The sequence below is a fragment of the Seriola dumerili genome, unplaced genomic scaffold (assembly GCF_002260705.1).
Source record: "Seriola dumerili isolate Sdu_G_001 unplaced genomic scaffold, Sdu_1.0 BDQW01000189.1, whole genome shotgun sequence".
NCBI classification, from domain to species: Eukaryota; Metazoa; Chordata; class Actinopteri; order Carangiformes; family Carangidae; genus Seriola; species Seriola dumerili.
The window spans coordinates 2,356,851-2,371,773 of NW_019174444.1; the positions used below are offsets into that span (position 1 = coordinate 2,356,851).

At 41.0% G+C, this 14,923-nt stretch overlaps 1 protein-coding gene across 1 annotated transcript in view; it reads right to left on the reverse strand.

Moving 5' to 3' along the window:
• LOC111227542 (1-phosphatidylinositol 4,5-bisphosphate phosphodiesterase gamma-1-like) overlaps positions 1-14,923 on the reverse strand; it is a 47,614-nt gene that overhangs the window by 29,192 nt on the left and 3,499 nt on the right. Inside the window, exons 2-6 of the mRNA XM_022753076.1 lie at positions 8,081-8,230; positions 7,546-7,639; positions 4,924-4,971; positions 1,420-1,504; positions 1,242-1,322 (exon numbers count right to left, since the gene is read on the reverse strand). Coding sequence (XP_022608797.1) covers positions 1,242-1,322; positions 1,420-1,504; positions 4,924-4,971; positions 7,546-7,639; positions 8,081-8,230 — 458 coding nt within the window. The remainder of the gene's footprint in view (positions 1-1,241; positions 1,323-1,419; positions 1,505-4,923; positions 4,972-7,545; positions 7,640-8,080; positions 8,231-14,923) is intronic.

The window sequence follows — 14,923 nt, forward strand, 5'->3', positions numbered from 1 at the left end:
TTTGATGCCACTGATCAATTAGCACAACTATTTTTTAACATTTTACAAGTAGGGGATGCTCTGACTGATCGACCGGCGATTTTCATTAAAAAGACGTGATCGGTAGATCGGCATAAATGCTCCTTGTGGCTGATCACCTTAAAACCGATGACTTGTGGTTAGTTCTCTGGTGTCTGCGGCTGAGAGAAGCAGACTTTTACAAAGTGTGTGAGACTGATATGACGTACGCATGCCAAAAATGATCGGTATCGGCTGTGGATCAGCTGATCTCACTCAGCATCCCTGTTTTCAAGGTCTTTGCGTTAATGTGATCAAATAAAGTGAGTTTTCAGGCCAGAAACAGATTTTATTATGGTGATTCTGGGGGGAAAATTATGTTTTGGTTGTAGTGGAGTTTTCCGTGCCACTTTACAATAAGACAACCCTTATAAAGGATTTATAAATAGTTTATAATTAGGTTATTAATTCAGTTGTTAACACTTTCTAAATCATAAATAAACAATTATGAACAAGTTATAACAGTTTTCATACATTGATGCAGACTGTCTATTTGGCAACATCTAGTTAATGCTTAACACTTATAGTTACCAGTTATAAATAATAGTAGCTCATTAATAAATGTCAAGGTAAACATTATTGCCAAGGCCTTAGAGCATACACCTGGTCATTTGATCTGCCATAATTTGATCTGCCAAATGAAACCTTTTCGACCGTTAAGATGCTGACGGTGATTCATTACTAGTAACTTAACAAACATGTGATGAGGCAGCAGGTACAAATGCTGGAGGATGGAGAAAACAGAGGAAGCTCAGTAACTAATGACATATGAGGCTGAACAGTACAGATACATGTGGGCTCACTATTTAGCAAGCAACAGCTCACTGTTACCCTTTCTATCTAAAGTGTTATAACAGCTTATAAATATTTATAAAGTGTTAACAAGCTAATTAATAAACTAGTTATAAACCATTCATTAATCCTTTATCAGGGGAGTCTTATTGTAAAGTGGTACTGAGTTTTCTTTAACTACTTGTCTTTAAGTAAAGGATTTGAGTACTTCTTCCACCGTTCTGTGAGTGTTTATTAGTGTGTGTGTGTGTGTGTGTGTGTGTGTGTGTGTGTGTGTGTGTGTGTGTGTGTGTGTGTGTGTGTGTGTGTGTGTGTGTGTGTGTGTGTGTGTGTGTGTGTGTGTGTGTTTGTGTGTGTGTGTTTGTGTGCAAAACCAAATCTGACACACTCACGCTCCTCTGTGCGTCAAACATCAGTGTCCGGTACAGCTGTGCAAAGTGGGGGTACGACAGGTCGCTGCGGGCCTCCACCTCCTGTCAGTGTGACACAGATCAGCGTCAGAGAAACCAGGAGAGGAGACTCAAAGAGGAACAGGAGCTTTGTTATTAAACTGAGAGGATGTGATGAAACCTGTAGCTTGTCTTTGAGGAAACGCATGTTGGGGACTCTGTAGTTGATCTGAGGCAGCAGAGTTTTCACGTCCTTCACTGTGATACTGGAAACAGGAGAGGAAAAAACATGAGAAAAACTAAAATAAACTGGATAATCCTAAAGACAGATAATGGTTGTTTAGAGTTTGTTCTGAAGGAGCCAGACGTTTCATGTATTTTCACCAGGAGATGGCGCTGTTCGGTCTGAAGAGTCGATGTCTGGAACTGGATACGAAGATTTTCATTGTTTTCATAGTTTAGGATCAGCAGGAGTCAGTGGAAATAAGGAGATACTAAATTTTGAGCAGCACACAATAAAACCTGTGTAGTCTATATTCAAAATTCAATCTATTTTATCTTTTAAAGACACAGAGACAATTTTATAAGCTTTTATTTCCTCACGCCTCGACTCCTGCGGCAGCCTCTTCACCTGCCTCGACCACAAATCTATTAATCAGCTCCAGACTGAACAGAGCTTTTAGCAGGATCCAGGAGAAGTGACCACATCATCATTCTATCCTCCTTGCACTGGCTCCCAGTACGTTTTAGAATTGATTTTAAGATTCTACTGTTGACTTTTAAAGCTCCTCTATCCATGCTATATATCTGACTTCTTAACAGCATATGAACCAGCTCGTAGCCTGAGATCCTCGGGCAGAGGTCTTTTAGTCTTTTCCTGAGGCAGCGAAAGCTAAAAACCAGAGGTAGCGGAGGTTTAACAGTCAGAGCCTGAATCTCTGGAACGAGCTGCGTGAGGAAATCGGCCGAGCAGAATCAGTGACCTCTCTTAAAGCTCTTCTTGAGACAAACTTTTATCACAGAGCTTTTCCCCTTTTTACTTCATTTTAATTGTATTTCTGATCTGCTTGTTTTAACTGTTGCCTTATATTACCTGCATGTGTTATTTTGCTGCCCCTGTGTGAAGCACTTTGGAACGTGGGTTAAGAAAAGTGCTGTATAAATATAGACCATTATTATCATTATATTATGTCTTCTAAAACCAAGAGTGAATGCACCCTGAGTCTGATCCATCTGATATCTCAGGGCCACAGAGCCCCAGCGTTTCTAAAAACTATAAACACATCACTGTTGCACTGTGACATGTTCCTTTGTCACCATAAACACATCGTCCTGCTGCCCCCAAATACTCACTAGAGCACCAAATGTTGATTCATCCGCATCTGAAAATAGTCCCCACCAAATGCACTATTTCCTCTTCCACTGTGTTTGATAGAAACTACAGTGAGCAGCGAACTGATAGGAGTCCCACACGTAGAGAGGCTGAGGAATGAACTGTCTACTGTTCTTGAGCATATAGATCTAGCACATAGATATATAGCATATAGATCAATAGTTCTATCCCCTCGGTGTTGCATAATCTTGCACCTTTCTTGATGTAAGCAGTGAAGATGTTTAGATATTACTGAGGATACAGCCCTCACTTTATTTAGCTTTATGATTATTTTTCCTGCAGGGGAGGGGTTTGTTATTATCATATTTGAGATTTATTCATTTATTGTCCTGTATTTGTCCATATTATTTGAGTATGCGCCGTCTGTTTTAACTATGTAAAAGCACCATAAATAAAATGAGCAGCTGTTTTAAGACGTCACTGAGCCTCTGTTTAGAAATGAAACTGCTTTGGTTTACTCATGTTGATTAGTTTTACATAAGTTGAATCCTGTCACAGTGCAACAAATGGCTTCCTCCAGTAAAGAAGTGCTTGAAAAACAGTTTTCAAATGTAGAATAAACTCCTTAAAAAATGAAGAGTAAATCCTCAGAACCCACTTTAAAAAATTAGGTTAAAAAAAAAAAAAAAATCGACTTTTTAAACATCATTTTCCAAAAGCTTCTGACTCTTTTGACGTCTGGCTTTGCGTCAAATCGCGTTAACCTCATTGAAACAGGATTCGACAAATGTATTTAGTAGCCGCTCGGAAGCCTTCACTCATGTTACATGATCTTCAGCAGCAGATGGGAGTCTGCCCAGAACTTTGTTGTCAAAGTTGGGCTGTTTCCACAAACTTTTAACCTCAACTTTTAAAGCCGACACAGATGATAAGTCTTTAAAACGCTCCTAAAATATGGAAATTTTGAAATCGGCAACTCCCTCACCACTGAAAGCACCAGATCTGCGAATAAACAGATTCTGTGGAGATTATTTTGGGGTATATTTGCAGATAAGTAGTTGCTTCTGTGGAGTTGCTGATGTCTTTACTTCTACATTTTTTTTTCTAGGACAAACAGCACATGGATAATCACTTCAGCTGATTAAGAAAACACACGCCACCATGAGCCGTCAGTAACAGAATGAGGAAGGAAGCAAAAAAGGCAGGTAGGAAAAAAAAAAAAATCCAGGTCGATGCTCTGAGGCGGAGAGAGGATCTTTCGGGGTCAACGACCGACTGCTGTCACTGCCAGGTCTGATTCGCCTCTCCTCCCTCTTCCGTCTGTCTAGCTACTGTTACTGTTACTATTTTCACAAGAGACAGGAAGTTGTCCTCTCCCAGCCCATCGCATCACTTCCTGCTCCTTATCAGGCAGGGGCAGGCTGTTTGTCCTGGAGCTGCTTCCACCCAAACAGAAGCCTCGACTTATTAACAAGAGCACAGGAGAGAGAACGACCCTGCGGGTGTGTGAGATGTGGCGGCTCAGTTAGGGTCAGGGCAGATCCCCGACAGAGGGGGGGGGGTAACAAACTCTTTGATGACATCTGGATCTGGTTTCACCTTTCCACTTTCCACCTGCTGCGTGAGGCCAATGAGCATCCATCACAGGCTGCTGTAAATACTAGAATCACCGCCTCGTGGTTGTATCCCTCCGCCACTCTGACTACTTTCAGGTTACATCCCTGTTCGTCCAGAATCATATAAAATATGAACCATTTGTGTGAAATTTTGTCATAATTGCTGGGTGAAGTCTTGAGTAATGGCTAAAAAGTGTTTTGTGAGGTCACTGTGACCTTGACCTCTGACCTTTGACTACGAAAATCTAATCAGTTCGTCCTCCAGTCCAAGGGGACATTTGTGCAAGATTTGAAGGGATTCTCTTGAGGAGTTCTGGAGATATTGCGTTCAAAAGACCAAAATCATGTTTTGTGAGGTCACCCTGACCTTTCACCTTTAGCCACCAAAACCTAATCAGTTTGTCCTTGAGTCGGAGTGAACGTTTGTACCAAATTTGAAGAAATTAGTTACGGAAATATTGTGTTCACAAGGCCAATACAGTGTTTTGTGAGGTCACCACGCCCTTGCCCTTTGACCTTTGACCCCCAAAATATAATTAGTTCATCATCCTTGAGTCGAAGTGAATGTTTGTGCCAAATTTGAAGAAATTCCTTCAATGTGTTACTGAGATATCATGTCCACAAGAATGGGAAGGACAGACAATCTGAAAACAATATGTCTCAGGCTCCGACTGTCACTGGTGCGGAGGAATAAAAACAATTGGGTGTTGAAGTGTTTGTGGCGTTTGTCACATACCTGCCCTCGTGGCTCCTGTCCATGACTTCAAACTGTTTCCTCAGCCACCTACAGAGGGAGGGAGGGGGGGAGGGAGAAAAACAAGCAATTATTACTTAGATTAAAGTCGAACTAGAGAAGTGTCCTGAGGAAATCAGCGTCTCAGTGTTTGTCTCTCATCATGCCACTGCTGTCCAGCTGCGTTTTTCTATGATCAATGATACTTAACAGAGAAACAGATACTTAACAGAAATGGCAGACATGTTTAAACACTACATTACCCAAGGGCCTGGGCGATGGCTGCTATGGAAAAGAACAGTCAGATGCAGGAAGCAAGAGCAGTAGCGGATTTAAAACAAGACGCCACAGTTCTGATATTGATCCAAAATTGACCAAGAATCCAAAAGTAAATTGGTAATTTGGTAAAGCTCCATATAGTCTAAAGGTATATGTCCATTTGTCATTTGATTATAAAGCAGGTCTAGGTTCTATATTAATACTGTGAAAGTATCAAAGTGCTCAGTCCACAGAGAAATGCACACATCCTGTATTCAGACACTTAAATTCAGAGCCTTAAAACCAGCCGTCAAGGTTTCTGTAACTTTGTGATGTCACAACAAAGCAGTCACCGTCCTCAGCCATGTTCCAAGCCCCACCCGACTGGACCCACCATCCAACCTTGCAGAATTTGGTTTATCTGAAATCTGCTATATTTTTATTGGACCACTCGGAAAACAGTCAGCCTCCTCTCTTCTGATTGGCTCAGTGACCTGTTGTTACTAGAGCTTCAGAGAGAGGCCTGAGAGAGGAGATGTAAAACTACATTGTTTACATACATTACATATCTTCTTAGGGATCAACCCTTCAAATAAAACACAGGAAAAGTGTAAAACATGGGACCATTAATCTGCAGATTCTTGATCAGTTTCCACAACATCATAATCTTTAGCTTCAACCACCTGTTAGAGGTGCATGTCACAGCCTTTCAACTCTGTGATTGGCTGTTTCTTGATATGCACCATGGGAGTCATAAGGATGTCTTTTAATCAAAGAACCCATTATTTTCCAGCACAGGTGTTGATCCAAGTATGAATCACCTAAAATTGTGTAACCTCCACCTGTACAAATACAACTTGTTGTGATCCAAATCACCAAGAACGAGAGACAACCTCCTCTCTATAATCCAAACTGTACACAGCATCGGGTGCCTGGGAGCTGCTGATGACTCGGCAGGTGTTGAAATAACATTCAGTCCAGCGGGAATCTATGCTAACTTTAGAGAGCTAGGCTAACTAGCTTCTATTCTGCTTGTGGAATAAAAACTCAGGAGCATTACGGGTCCTTGCAGATGTTGATCGTCCAAAAACTTTGCAGTATTATTAGATTATTACACCAAAAATTAGGACAATTAAAATTTCAGTTTGACGTTTGACTTTGCAGGTAGATGCTGAAAATACTGAGATACTGAACTTTGAATTAGGGGCCTTTCAGCCCATGAATCCATTCCCCAAACAGTTTACACAACCATCATAAACAGACTAAATTAGCAATTTTCATTTCCGCTGCCTATTTCCAAACATATACCGCTCACATTATGTCAACAACAAAACTCTTGTCTTTCTCCCACACACCCTCACAACCTCTCTCTGTTCTCCCACTCTTGCCACGGAAGCCAGGACCTGCCTCCGCACATTCATCTGGAGTAAATATTTTCAGCCCTAAACAAATATTTGTCCTCTCCTCCCGACCAGCGACTTCCTCCCAGGTCTCCAGATCGCTGCTTCTTCTGATGCGACCAGATATCACATGCAAAGGGTGTAGGAGAGAGCCAGCTGCTTCATAAACACACAAATAAACATCTCAGTGATGCTTGGTAATGTCTTCTCTCACTATTTTATCTTAATGTATTTTATTTATTAGTATTGGAATTTCAATTTCACCTTTCTCACTGTTAATGAAGTTTCTAAAACTCCATTTATCCAAGTTTGTAACTTTTCTTTTGAAAGACACTATAAATAAAGATTATCATTATCCTTATTACTACACAGCTATCTGAGACAAACTCTTGAATATCGAGGACTTAAAGGGCCAGGTACGCTTGGAATTAACTGTTGGAAGTTGGATGAAAAGTGAGTGGTCATACAGAGAGGCAGGATGTGTCCAAACTGGGGATAGCAGCAAATAATTTTTGAACTACTCGGCATGGGGAAGAACTAGCTAAATATGGAGTTAAATATAAATTATATTCATATATTATTTATTATATTTATATTTTATTTTATTTTATTATATTTATCATATATGTTCCCTGTAGTGTATGCCATCATGTTACGTTACGTTACATTATCTTATGTTATCACTTTATCACTGTCTTTATCTTGCTTCACCAAATAAATAAATAAATAAATAATTTTTGAGCAGTTCTTCCTCAAAGATGCTCATTCAAATCCTGCTTACTGCGTCAGCTCTGCACATCTGGATAACTGCTGCATGAACTGAGAGTGAGACCGTTTTGGAAGGTTAGAAAACTTTGCCAAAAATAGCCTTCTGATGTCAGAGAGGTGTGATCCAACGAGTGTTTCTAGCCACTTAAACCCGATTCGAGTCCGAGACTAAACCGGCGGCTCCGACGGACGCACCCACCTGTCGATCTGCTGCGGCGCCGGCGCTCTCTGGGTGTCAGCCATCAGCCAGTTGAGACCAGTGATCCACATGTTGACCTCCTCCTCACTGAAGGCTGCAAAGTGACAGAGGAAGAAGGAGCGAAGGTCATGTTTTATAAGTAGACTTCTGACCATTTGTTACACCGGCATCGTCTCATTTTTCTGTAAAAAACTGATGATCTGAATGTTGCTATAAACACACAAAAACAAAGGCTGTAATGGAAATGAAGTTGAGACAGAGTCAGAGTCACTAGAGCATCAAATCTGGATTAATCCGCCACTGAAAGTAGTCCCCAAAAATTGAGAGCCCAGAGATGAACTAACACATTGCTGGTTTTGCGCTTCTCATGGGAAATTTGACAATAAGACAAATGTTTTAAGAGAAATAAAGAGACGTATGAAGATTTAGATCATTATATGAACTGATCAGATTTTGGTCAAAAGAACTAGGGATGCTGTATGACCTTTAACCTTTTAAAAACACAGTATACAGTGCAGTATATCCACACACTGACCGGCCACACTGAGCGTCCTGAGGCGGAACTCCAGGCCGTAGAGCACGATGAAGCAGTGGGCAGAGTCCAGTTTACGAGCCTCCTCCGGGTAGCGCTCAAAATCACGGGAGCCCTTCCCCAACCGCAGCTCCCGGATCTCTCGTATGTCGACTGGAGGGAGAGAGGAAGGAAGGAAGGATAGTGTTGCACGAACACAAATATTCACCACCATAAATCACACTTTGGCTCGTTGTTCATTTCCCTGCCAAACACACAGAAATCTGCTGCCGGAGAGCCGAACAAATGGACTGTGTGTGAGAGTCCAAAAAAACACACACACACACACACACACACACACACACACACATCTCAGCTGTCGGTGGTGGCAGGATGCTACTGAATGTCTGCAGCAGCAGCCAAACAAATAGTCACTTTCTGCAACTTTACTTCACATTTCTCTGGAGAAAGAATCACAAAACCTTTAAAGCTGAGAAACATCTGATGGAACAAAGTCACTTTAAATGGTAAAACAACTGAATTTGAAAAGACCAAAGTGAATGTTGTTAATTCTCCTCAGTCTGCTCTTGTATTCATTAGTAATAGTTGTATTAACTTTATTCTACTAAGTTTATATTATTAAACTTGTGTTTATGGAGGTAGTTTGTCCACTAGCTTCAGTTTGTGCCTCTCAGTCAGTCAGTTTTCTGAAAAATAAATAACCAGCCATCTTTGAAATACATTGGCCGTTGGAGTTGACCACGGTTTTAAAGGTATTTACAGAATCTTCAAATGTGTTTCTGACCATCTGAAGAAAAAATTTTCTGTCCATCACACAATAAAACAAGGATTTTTAACAGATAATGACACAACCTTGCTTGTTTTGTACATAACAAGAACATTTTTAATGTGCAATTTTGTATGAAAGTATAAAACAATATGGAGTGTCATTTACAGCGGCCATCTTTGTTTGGATCAGAAAAAACGTGGTAACTTTGGGAATTTGGGGTTTAAATTTTTTTTAATTTTTTTTTTATGTTTTTATCCAGATGTTGAAGAGAGACTTTGAAGATTCTAGAAAGACATTCAACACAGTGGTGAGTGCTGTTTAAGATGACTTGCTGGATATGATTTTATTATAAGATGATTTTAAGGTTTTTTTAAGGCAGCATTTTTTAATTTCAAGCTCAAACTCAGCTGCATTTTTTTCTTTATTTCGCTTTATAAGTTTTGTTTTTGTCAAACAACATCCAGAATCTGAAAATACATCTGAATATTTGTTTGTGTGTCCAAACCTGATTTTTTTTTTTTACAGGGAACAGTCTCATTTCTACTTGACAGAAAGTAGATAGAAAAGAAAGACAGAAATAACATTTGAATGATTAAAATCTGCACTTGTGGCAGGTTTTGTCCACATGTCTCAATGCTCAATGGCTGATTCACAACAGTAAGCGAAAGCTTCTGCTGCAGGAGAAGGGTTAACAGTTAACAGAGTGGTGAAGTCGGGTGACTGACCACAGAGGATGATGTAAACGCTGGACTCCACTTTGACACTTGTACCAGTCGACACACCCACAAAGAAAACCCCGGCTTATTGACATAACACATGTCTTGTGCAAACACACATAAACATGCACTCACAGATGCTCTGGCATTCACACACCAAATACCTAATATAGCATACACACATACACATTCTCTTTTCCAAACTCCAGCCAGATGAAAACAGGAATACTGGAGAGAATAGAGACGTTTTCCTATGTGATACCAACATTTCCCTCTGGGGACAAAGTCGTCAGTCCAACAGGAGGACAACAGAAGGGCCTAAAGGGAAAAATCCAAGAATGTTGGAGTTTTACTGGAGACAAAGCGAGCCGTCCTCAGCAGGTTCTTTATAATCCTGAATCGAAAAGCCAAGAGGAGAAATCTGGTTCCTATCTGAGGCTCCTGCATGTGGAGATGACAGGCAGCACGTTTGGCATGAGATTAAGAGAAAACGCCATTATCTTCAGATGGAAACGTGTCCATACTTTACTGGGGGGGGGGGGGGGGGGGGGGGGGAGGGGGGGTAGAGGAACACGTAACTGAAACTGTCTGACCTCTCACCTAAAGATGACCTGCACCAATTCCTTCAAATACAGTCTGTGGCATAATAACTACCTGATGAGTTAAAGTATTTTCTTATTGGCAACAAATCCAGTTAAAAAACAAAACCAACACAAATTTAATCCAACTACTTATTGATATATGTTCTTTCTCCGAACCATAGAGCTCCACTGTTTCCAAAAACTATTAAAAACACGTCAATGAGCCACAGTGTTGAACTGGGTTACACACCCCTTCATTAGCATGAACACACTACTGGCAATAATAAGTAAAGCACCAAATGTGGATTAATCCGCCGCTGGAAATAGTCCCCAACTATTGGAAGATTTCTTCCTGTTTGTTTGCTAAAAGCTACAGTGAGCAGCTGTTTTACAGACAGTTTGCTTTTTTTTTTCAAATGAAAGTACATATTTGTGAGCCAAACATCTGTGGTAGGAACCAATGACAGAGACAGGGTAGGGGAGTCAGAACAGCACTGAGAGACGGATTAAGACATGGTTGGTTTTGGTCTTTTCATTGGACGTGTCGACAGTAAGAAAATATAAAATACATCCTCTGGTTCATTTCCAAAGAGTTTCTTAAAAATTTAAATTTCAGGGACGCCCCGGTGGCTCACCAGGTAGCGCGGGTACCATCAAGACTTAGTCCTAACCACAGCGGCCATGGGTTCCAATCCGACCTGCCGCCCTTTGCTGCACGTCATCCCCTCTCTCCCTCCCTGAATTTCCTGTCTATCTCTCACTGTACTGTCCGAATAAAGGCAAAAATGCCCAAAAATATAACTTAAAAAAAAAAAGTTTGATGTCAACTTGACATCACCTGGTAACCCACTGTGTCGGCCAATCAAATACATGCAAGCACACATTCCTTGGTTACATGTTTTTGTCATATTTCCTCCGTGTACCTCACCACTGTTAAAACATTACTGGATCTAAACAATAGCTTTGGTGCATTTTTGGAAACAAGTAATCTGCTGGTATCCAACGTTATCCAGTCGTTAGCTGTGGACAAACTGACTCATTTCCCTCTCACACTAATATTAAAAATACCCAGAAAAAATGTATTTATTGTGTCTCTGGTCTCTCCCTTTATTACTTCCTGCCATTTAGTCTGGACGTTGGACAATAAGACAAACAGCTCGCCAAACGTCACACTTCGCTCTGCATGACTCTTTTAACACGCACACACCCTGCCTGTCTTACCCCACAACACAGACACTGATAGATAAGAAGAGCGCATAGAAAAGACTGAGCACACACACACACACACACACACACACACACTTAGTGTGATTCCTCCCACTGTGGCCTTTAATCCTGGTCCAGGCTGTAAACATGGTTGAGATAAAGACAGGGAACTGCTCTGGAGAGCGGCCTGATGTAAACTTTGATGAACATAACAGGAGGGGAGAGGTGAGGGGAGATGACACTGAGGGCCAACTGGAGAGACATCAGAGTATAAGATACTGTCAACAGCCTTGTGGAAATAAAAACAGCAGAGATGCCTCCTTTACAGGACGTTACATTAACGTCCGTCTCTTTCATCAGAGAAGCTCTTAAACTCACCACGTTTCTCGGTGCTACACAGAAACTGCTCAGATTGAATGAAACTCAGTCAGTCAGTCTGAGCAGTTGTGTGCACTGCTGACCTGAAAACCACCAGCCGTTGATAATTGCAGTGCACTTCCAGTGAAAAAAACTGTTCCTGGTACAGCTGGTGACATCACTCCCGGCCAGATGGCATGGAGGGTTTTACAGTAAGTCACAGAAATGCAAAGGCAGAGAGAAAGAGGAATGAAAAAGAAGAGGTTAGAGATGGGGTGGATGAAAAGTTGTGAAATAATGTTAATAATAAGCAGTGGGGAGTAGCTGAGTTGCAAAAAGTGGGTTTCACCAACTAGGACTGACTCTAAATCTGGATTAGTGTCGACTAATCATTGAAGAACTTTCACCTCATACATAAAACTTGCATAAAAGTTCAGTTTCAGTATAGACATTGGATTTATCATATAGAAGTATAGAAGTAGTGATTGTATAGTTGCCAGTATTTACCGAATTAGGGAGATAAAACCGCTGATTTTCAGGAGTACATTGACGTTCGCCAAACCGATTCATTCATATTAATAAAAAAAAAAAAAAAACAATTTAAAACTTTATAAATTTTTTGATGCTCCACTGGCCCACCGATGTGGCTCACCTGGATTTGTCCTGGTATTAAAGGTAGTAAAAGTCTATCCAACTTGATGTTAGCTAGATAAATCTATCTCTCTCTCTCTTCTCTTCCTGGGGTTAGGGTTCGTCTCCATTTTATCCATTCACCCAAGTTTCTCGTAAATTTGTTCTGGGTAGGATGAAGNGAGCTGGTCATCAATCATGACACCCAAGTTTCTCGTAAATTTGTTCTGGGTAGGATGAAGAGACAATTTTGATGTTGATATCGTGATGGAGAGACTTTTTGTCCAGAATGACCAAGGCTTCAGTCTTAGAGAGGTTCAGCTGAAGGTGGGGTTCCTTCATTCATGTGGATATGTCTAAGACACACAAGGTGAGATCCGCACTGAGACCAAATGGTCGTCTGATGGGAATGAAAGGTATAGTTGGGTGTCATCTCTGTAGAAGTGATATGAGAAGCAGTTCAACATACATGTTGAAAGGAGGAGGGGCAAGTGAATGTTTGTCCCTGTCATGAAAACACTGAAAGAAATCACTCAGTGAGGTGGGATGTGTTTTGCCCGAGATGCCCAAATGAGAAAGTTTGGATGGCAGGATGCGGTATGCAAGACATGTAGCTACTCCTAATTTTTTTTTATCAGCATTCATTTCTTTAACAATGTATACATTGATTGTTTTGGAAGACCTTAATTATCACTGTGATATTTATTTTTGGTTTAAATAGTTAAGTTCTGTTTACAAAACCAAGGTCTATTTCACAACTAAGTTTTGTTCAACCCTAATCNGAATGTTTGTCCCTGTCATGAAAACATTGAAAGAAATCACTCAGTGAGGTGGGATGCGTTTTGCCCGAGTTGCCCATATGAGAAAGTTTGGATAGCAGGATGCGGTATGCAAGACATGTAGCTACTCCTGATTTTTTTTTTTTTATCAGCATTCATTTCTTTAACAATGTATACATTGATTGTTTTGGAAGACCTTAATTATCACTGTGATATTTATTTTTGGTTTAAATAGTTAAGTTCTGTTTACAAAACCAAGGTCTATTTCACAACTAAGTTTTGTTCAACCCTAATCGTGCTTAAATAAGAGAGAAAACAGTGAATCAATTAGCTGATCAAAAGAAAGTTAATTTGCTATTAACTTTTCTGATAATCACTTAATCGTTTACGTCACTTTTTAAGCAAAAACATTTGATAGTTTCAGCTTCATCTTCTGTTGCGGTGAACTAAATATTTTTGGGTTGGTCTATTGGTCGAATACAAAAAGCTATTCTGGGAAGTTATTATGTTCATTTGTCACCATTTTCCTATGTTTTACAGACCAAACAACTAATAAATAAGTCGAGAAATAATTGTTAGTTGCAGCCCTACTTTAATTAAGTCTTTGAGAATCAATGGCATCCAGCGCCTCATTTGTGGTCCATGTCTTAGCTTCCTGCAGAAGATGCTGGGCCTTTTGTTTTGAGTCCTTCAATCTGAGACAGGAAGAGAGACACTCCCTGATAACCCCACACTTCCTGTGCCTCAGGATTTAATGCCCCAGTGTTTGCAAAGCGCTCATCTCAAAAGAAAAACACTGGTCTGAAGTGCGTGTAGCAAAAGTGAGGGAGAAACTTCATTTTAAAGCAAACAGTAGCAAAAAATGTTTCAGGCAACAAAAACAAAAGGAAGGAAAAGCAGGAGAGAAGGCGGAGGTGAGAGGGGGGAGGGAGTCCGCCAAGCGGTGGGGGGGGGGGGGGGGAGGGGGGGGCGGGGGGGGGGGGGGGGGAGGGGGTCATTAGATATACATGAGTGAGATTTCTCCAGAACAAAAAGACCAAAGTATCAGATGAGTGACCCTGAAACTAAAAAAGAAAGTGAAAGAAAAGAGTGAGAAAGCGAATTGGGAGGTCAGGGAAAAATCTTGAAAATGAGAAGGGAGCTAAGGTGAATGTGTGGGCGGAGGAAATTGGGAAAGAACAGCTGGAGGAGGAAAATGGAGTGGTGATAGAGGAAGAGGAGGAGGAGGAGGAGGAGGAGGAGGAGAAGGAAGAAAAAGAAGTGGGCAGCTGAGAGATGAAGCTGTGGGAGATAAAGTGAAGGAGAGACCCACTGAGTTCCTGGAATGTACTTGGTGGGTTTGTCCAGAGGGAGGTTGTTTGTAAAGGGGCATTTGTGGGTTATGAAAGCATGTGTGTGTTTGGGTGTGTGTTTTGTGTGAAAGCAGTGTTTTCACCAGTGTGGGATTGTGCGTGATTGAGCGGCGTAGGTGTTTGCTGTGGTTTCGTACACGCTCAGGCTTGCATGCGCTGCCTGCTGGATTAGCGAAGGCGCCATTTGTGTGGTTTATGATTATGGATAAATAATTGACAAGGCTCCCTGAGCAGAAATAACACCCACATGTGTGCAGAGGTCATTAGTCTCCAAGCTTTCGTAGAGAGGAAAACAGGGAAGACTGGAGAAGAGGAGAAACCTACAGTGGCCCTGAGGGTTCAACGCCCTGCAACTTCATAACACACATGCAAAAAACACAAGTCGACAATTTGACAAATGCAACAAATACAGAAACACACTGAAAATCTAAAGGAGAGATCATTAAAAATTCAGGG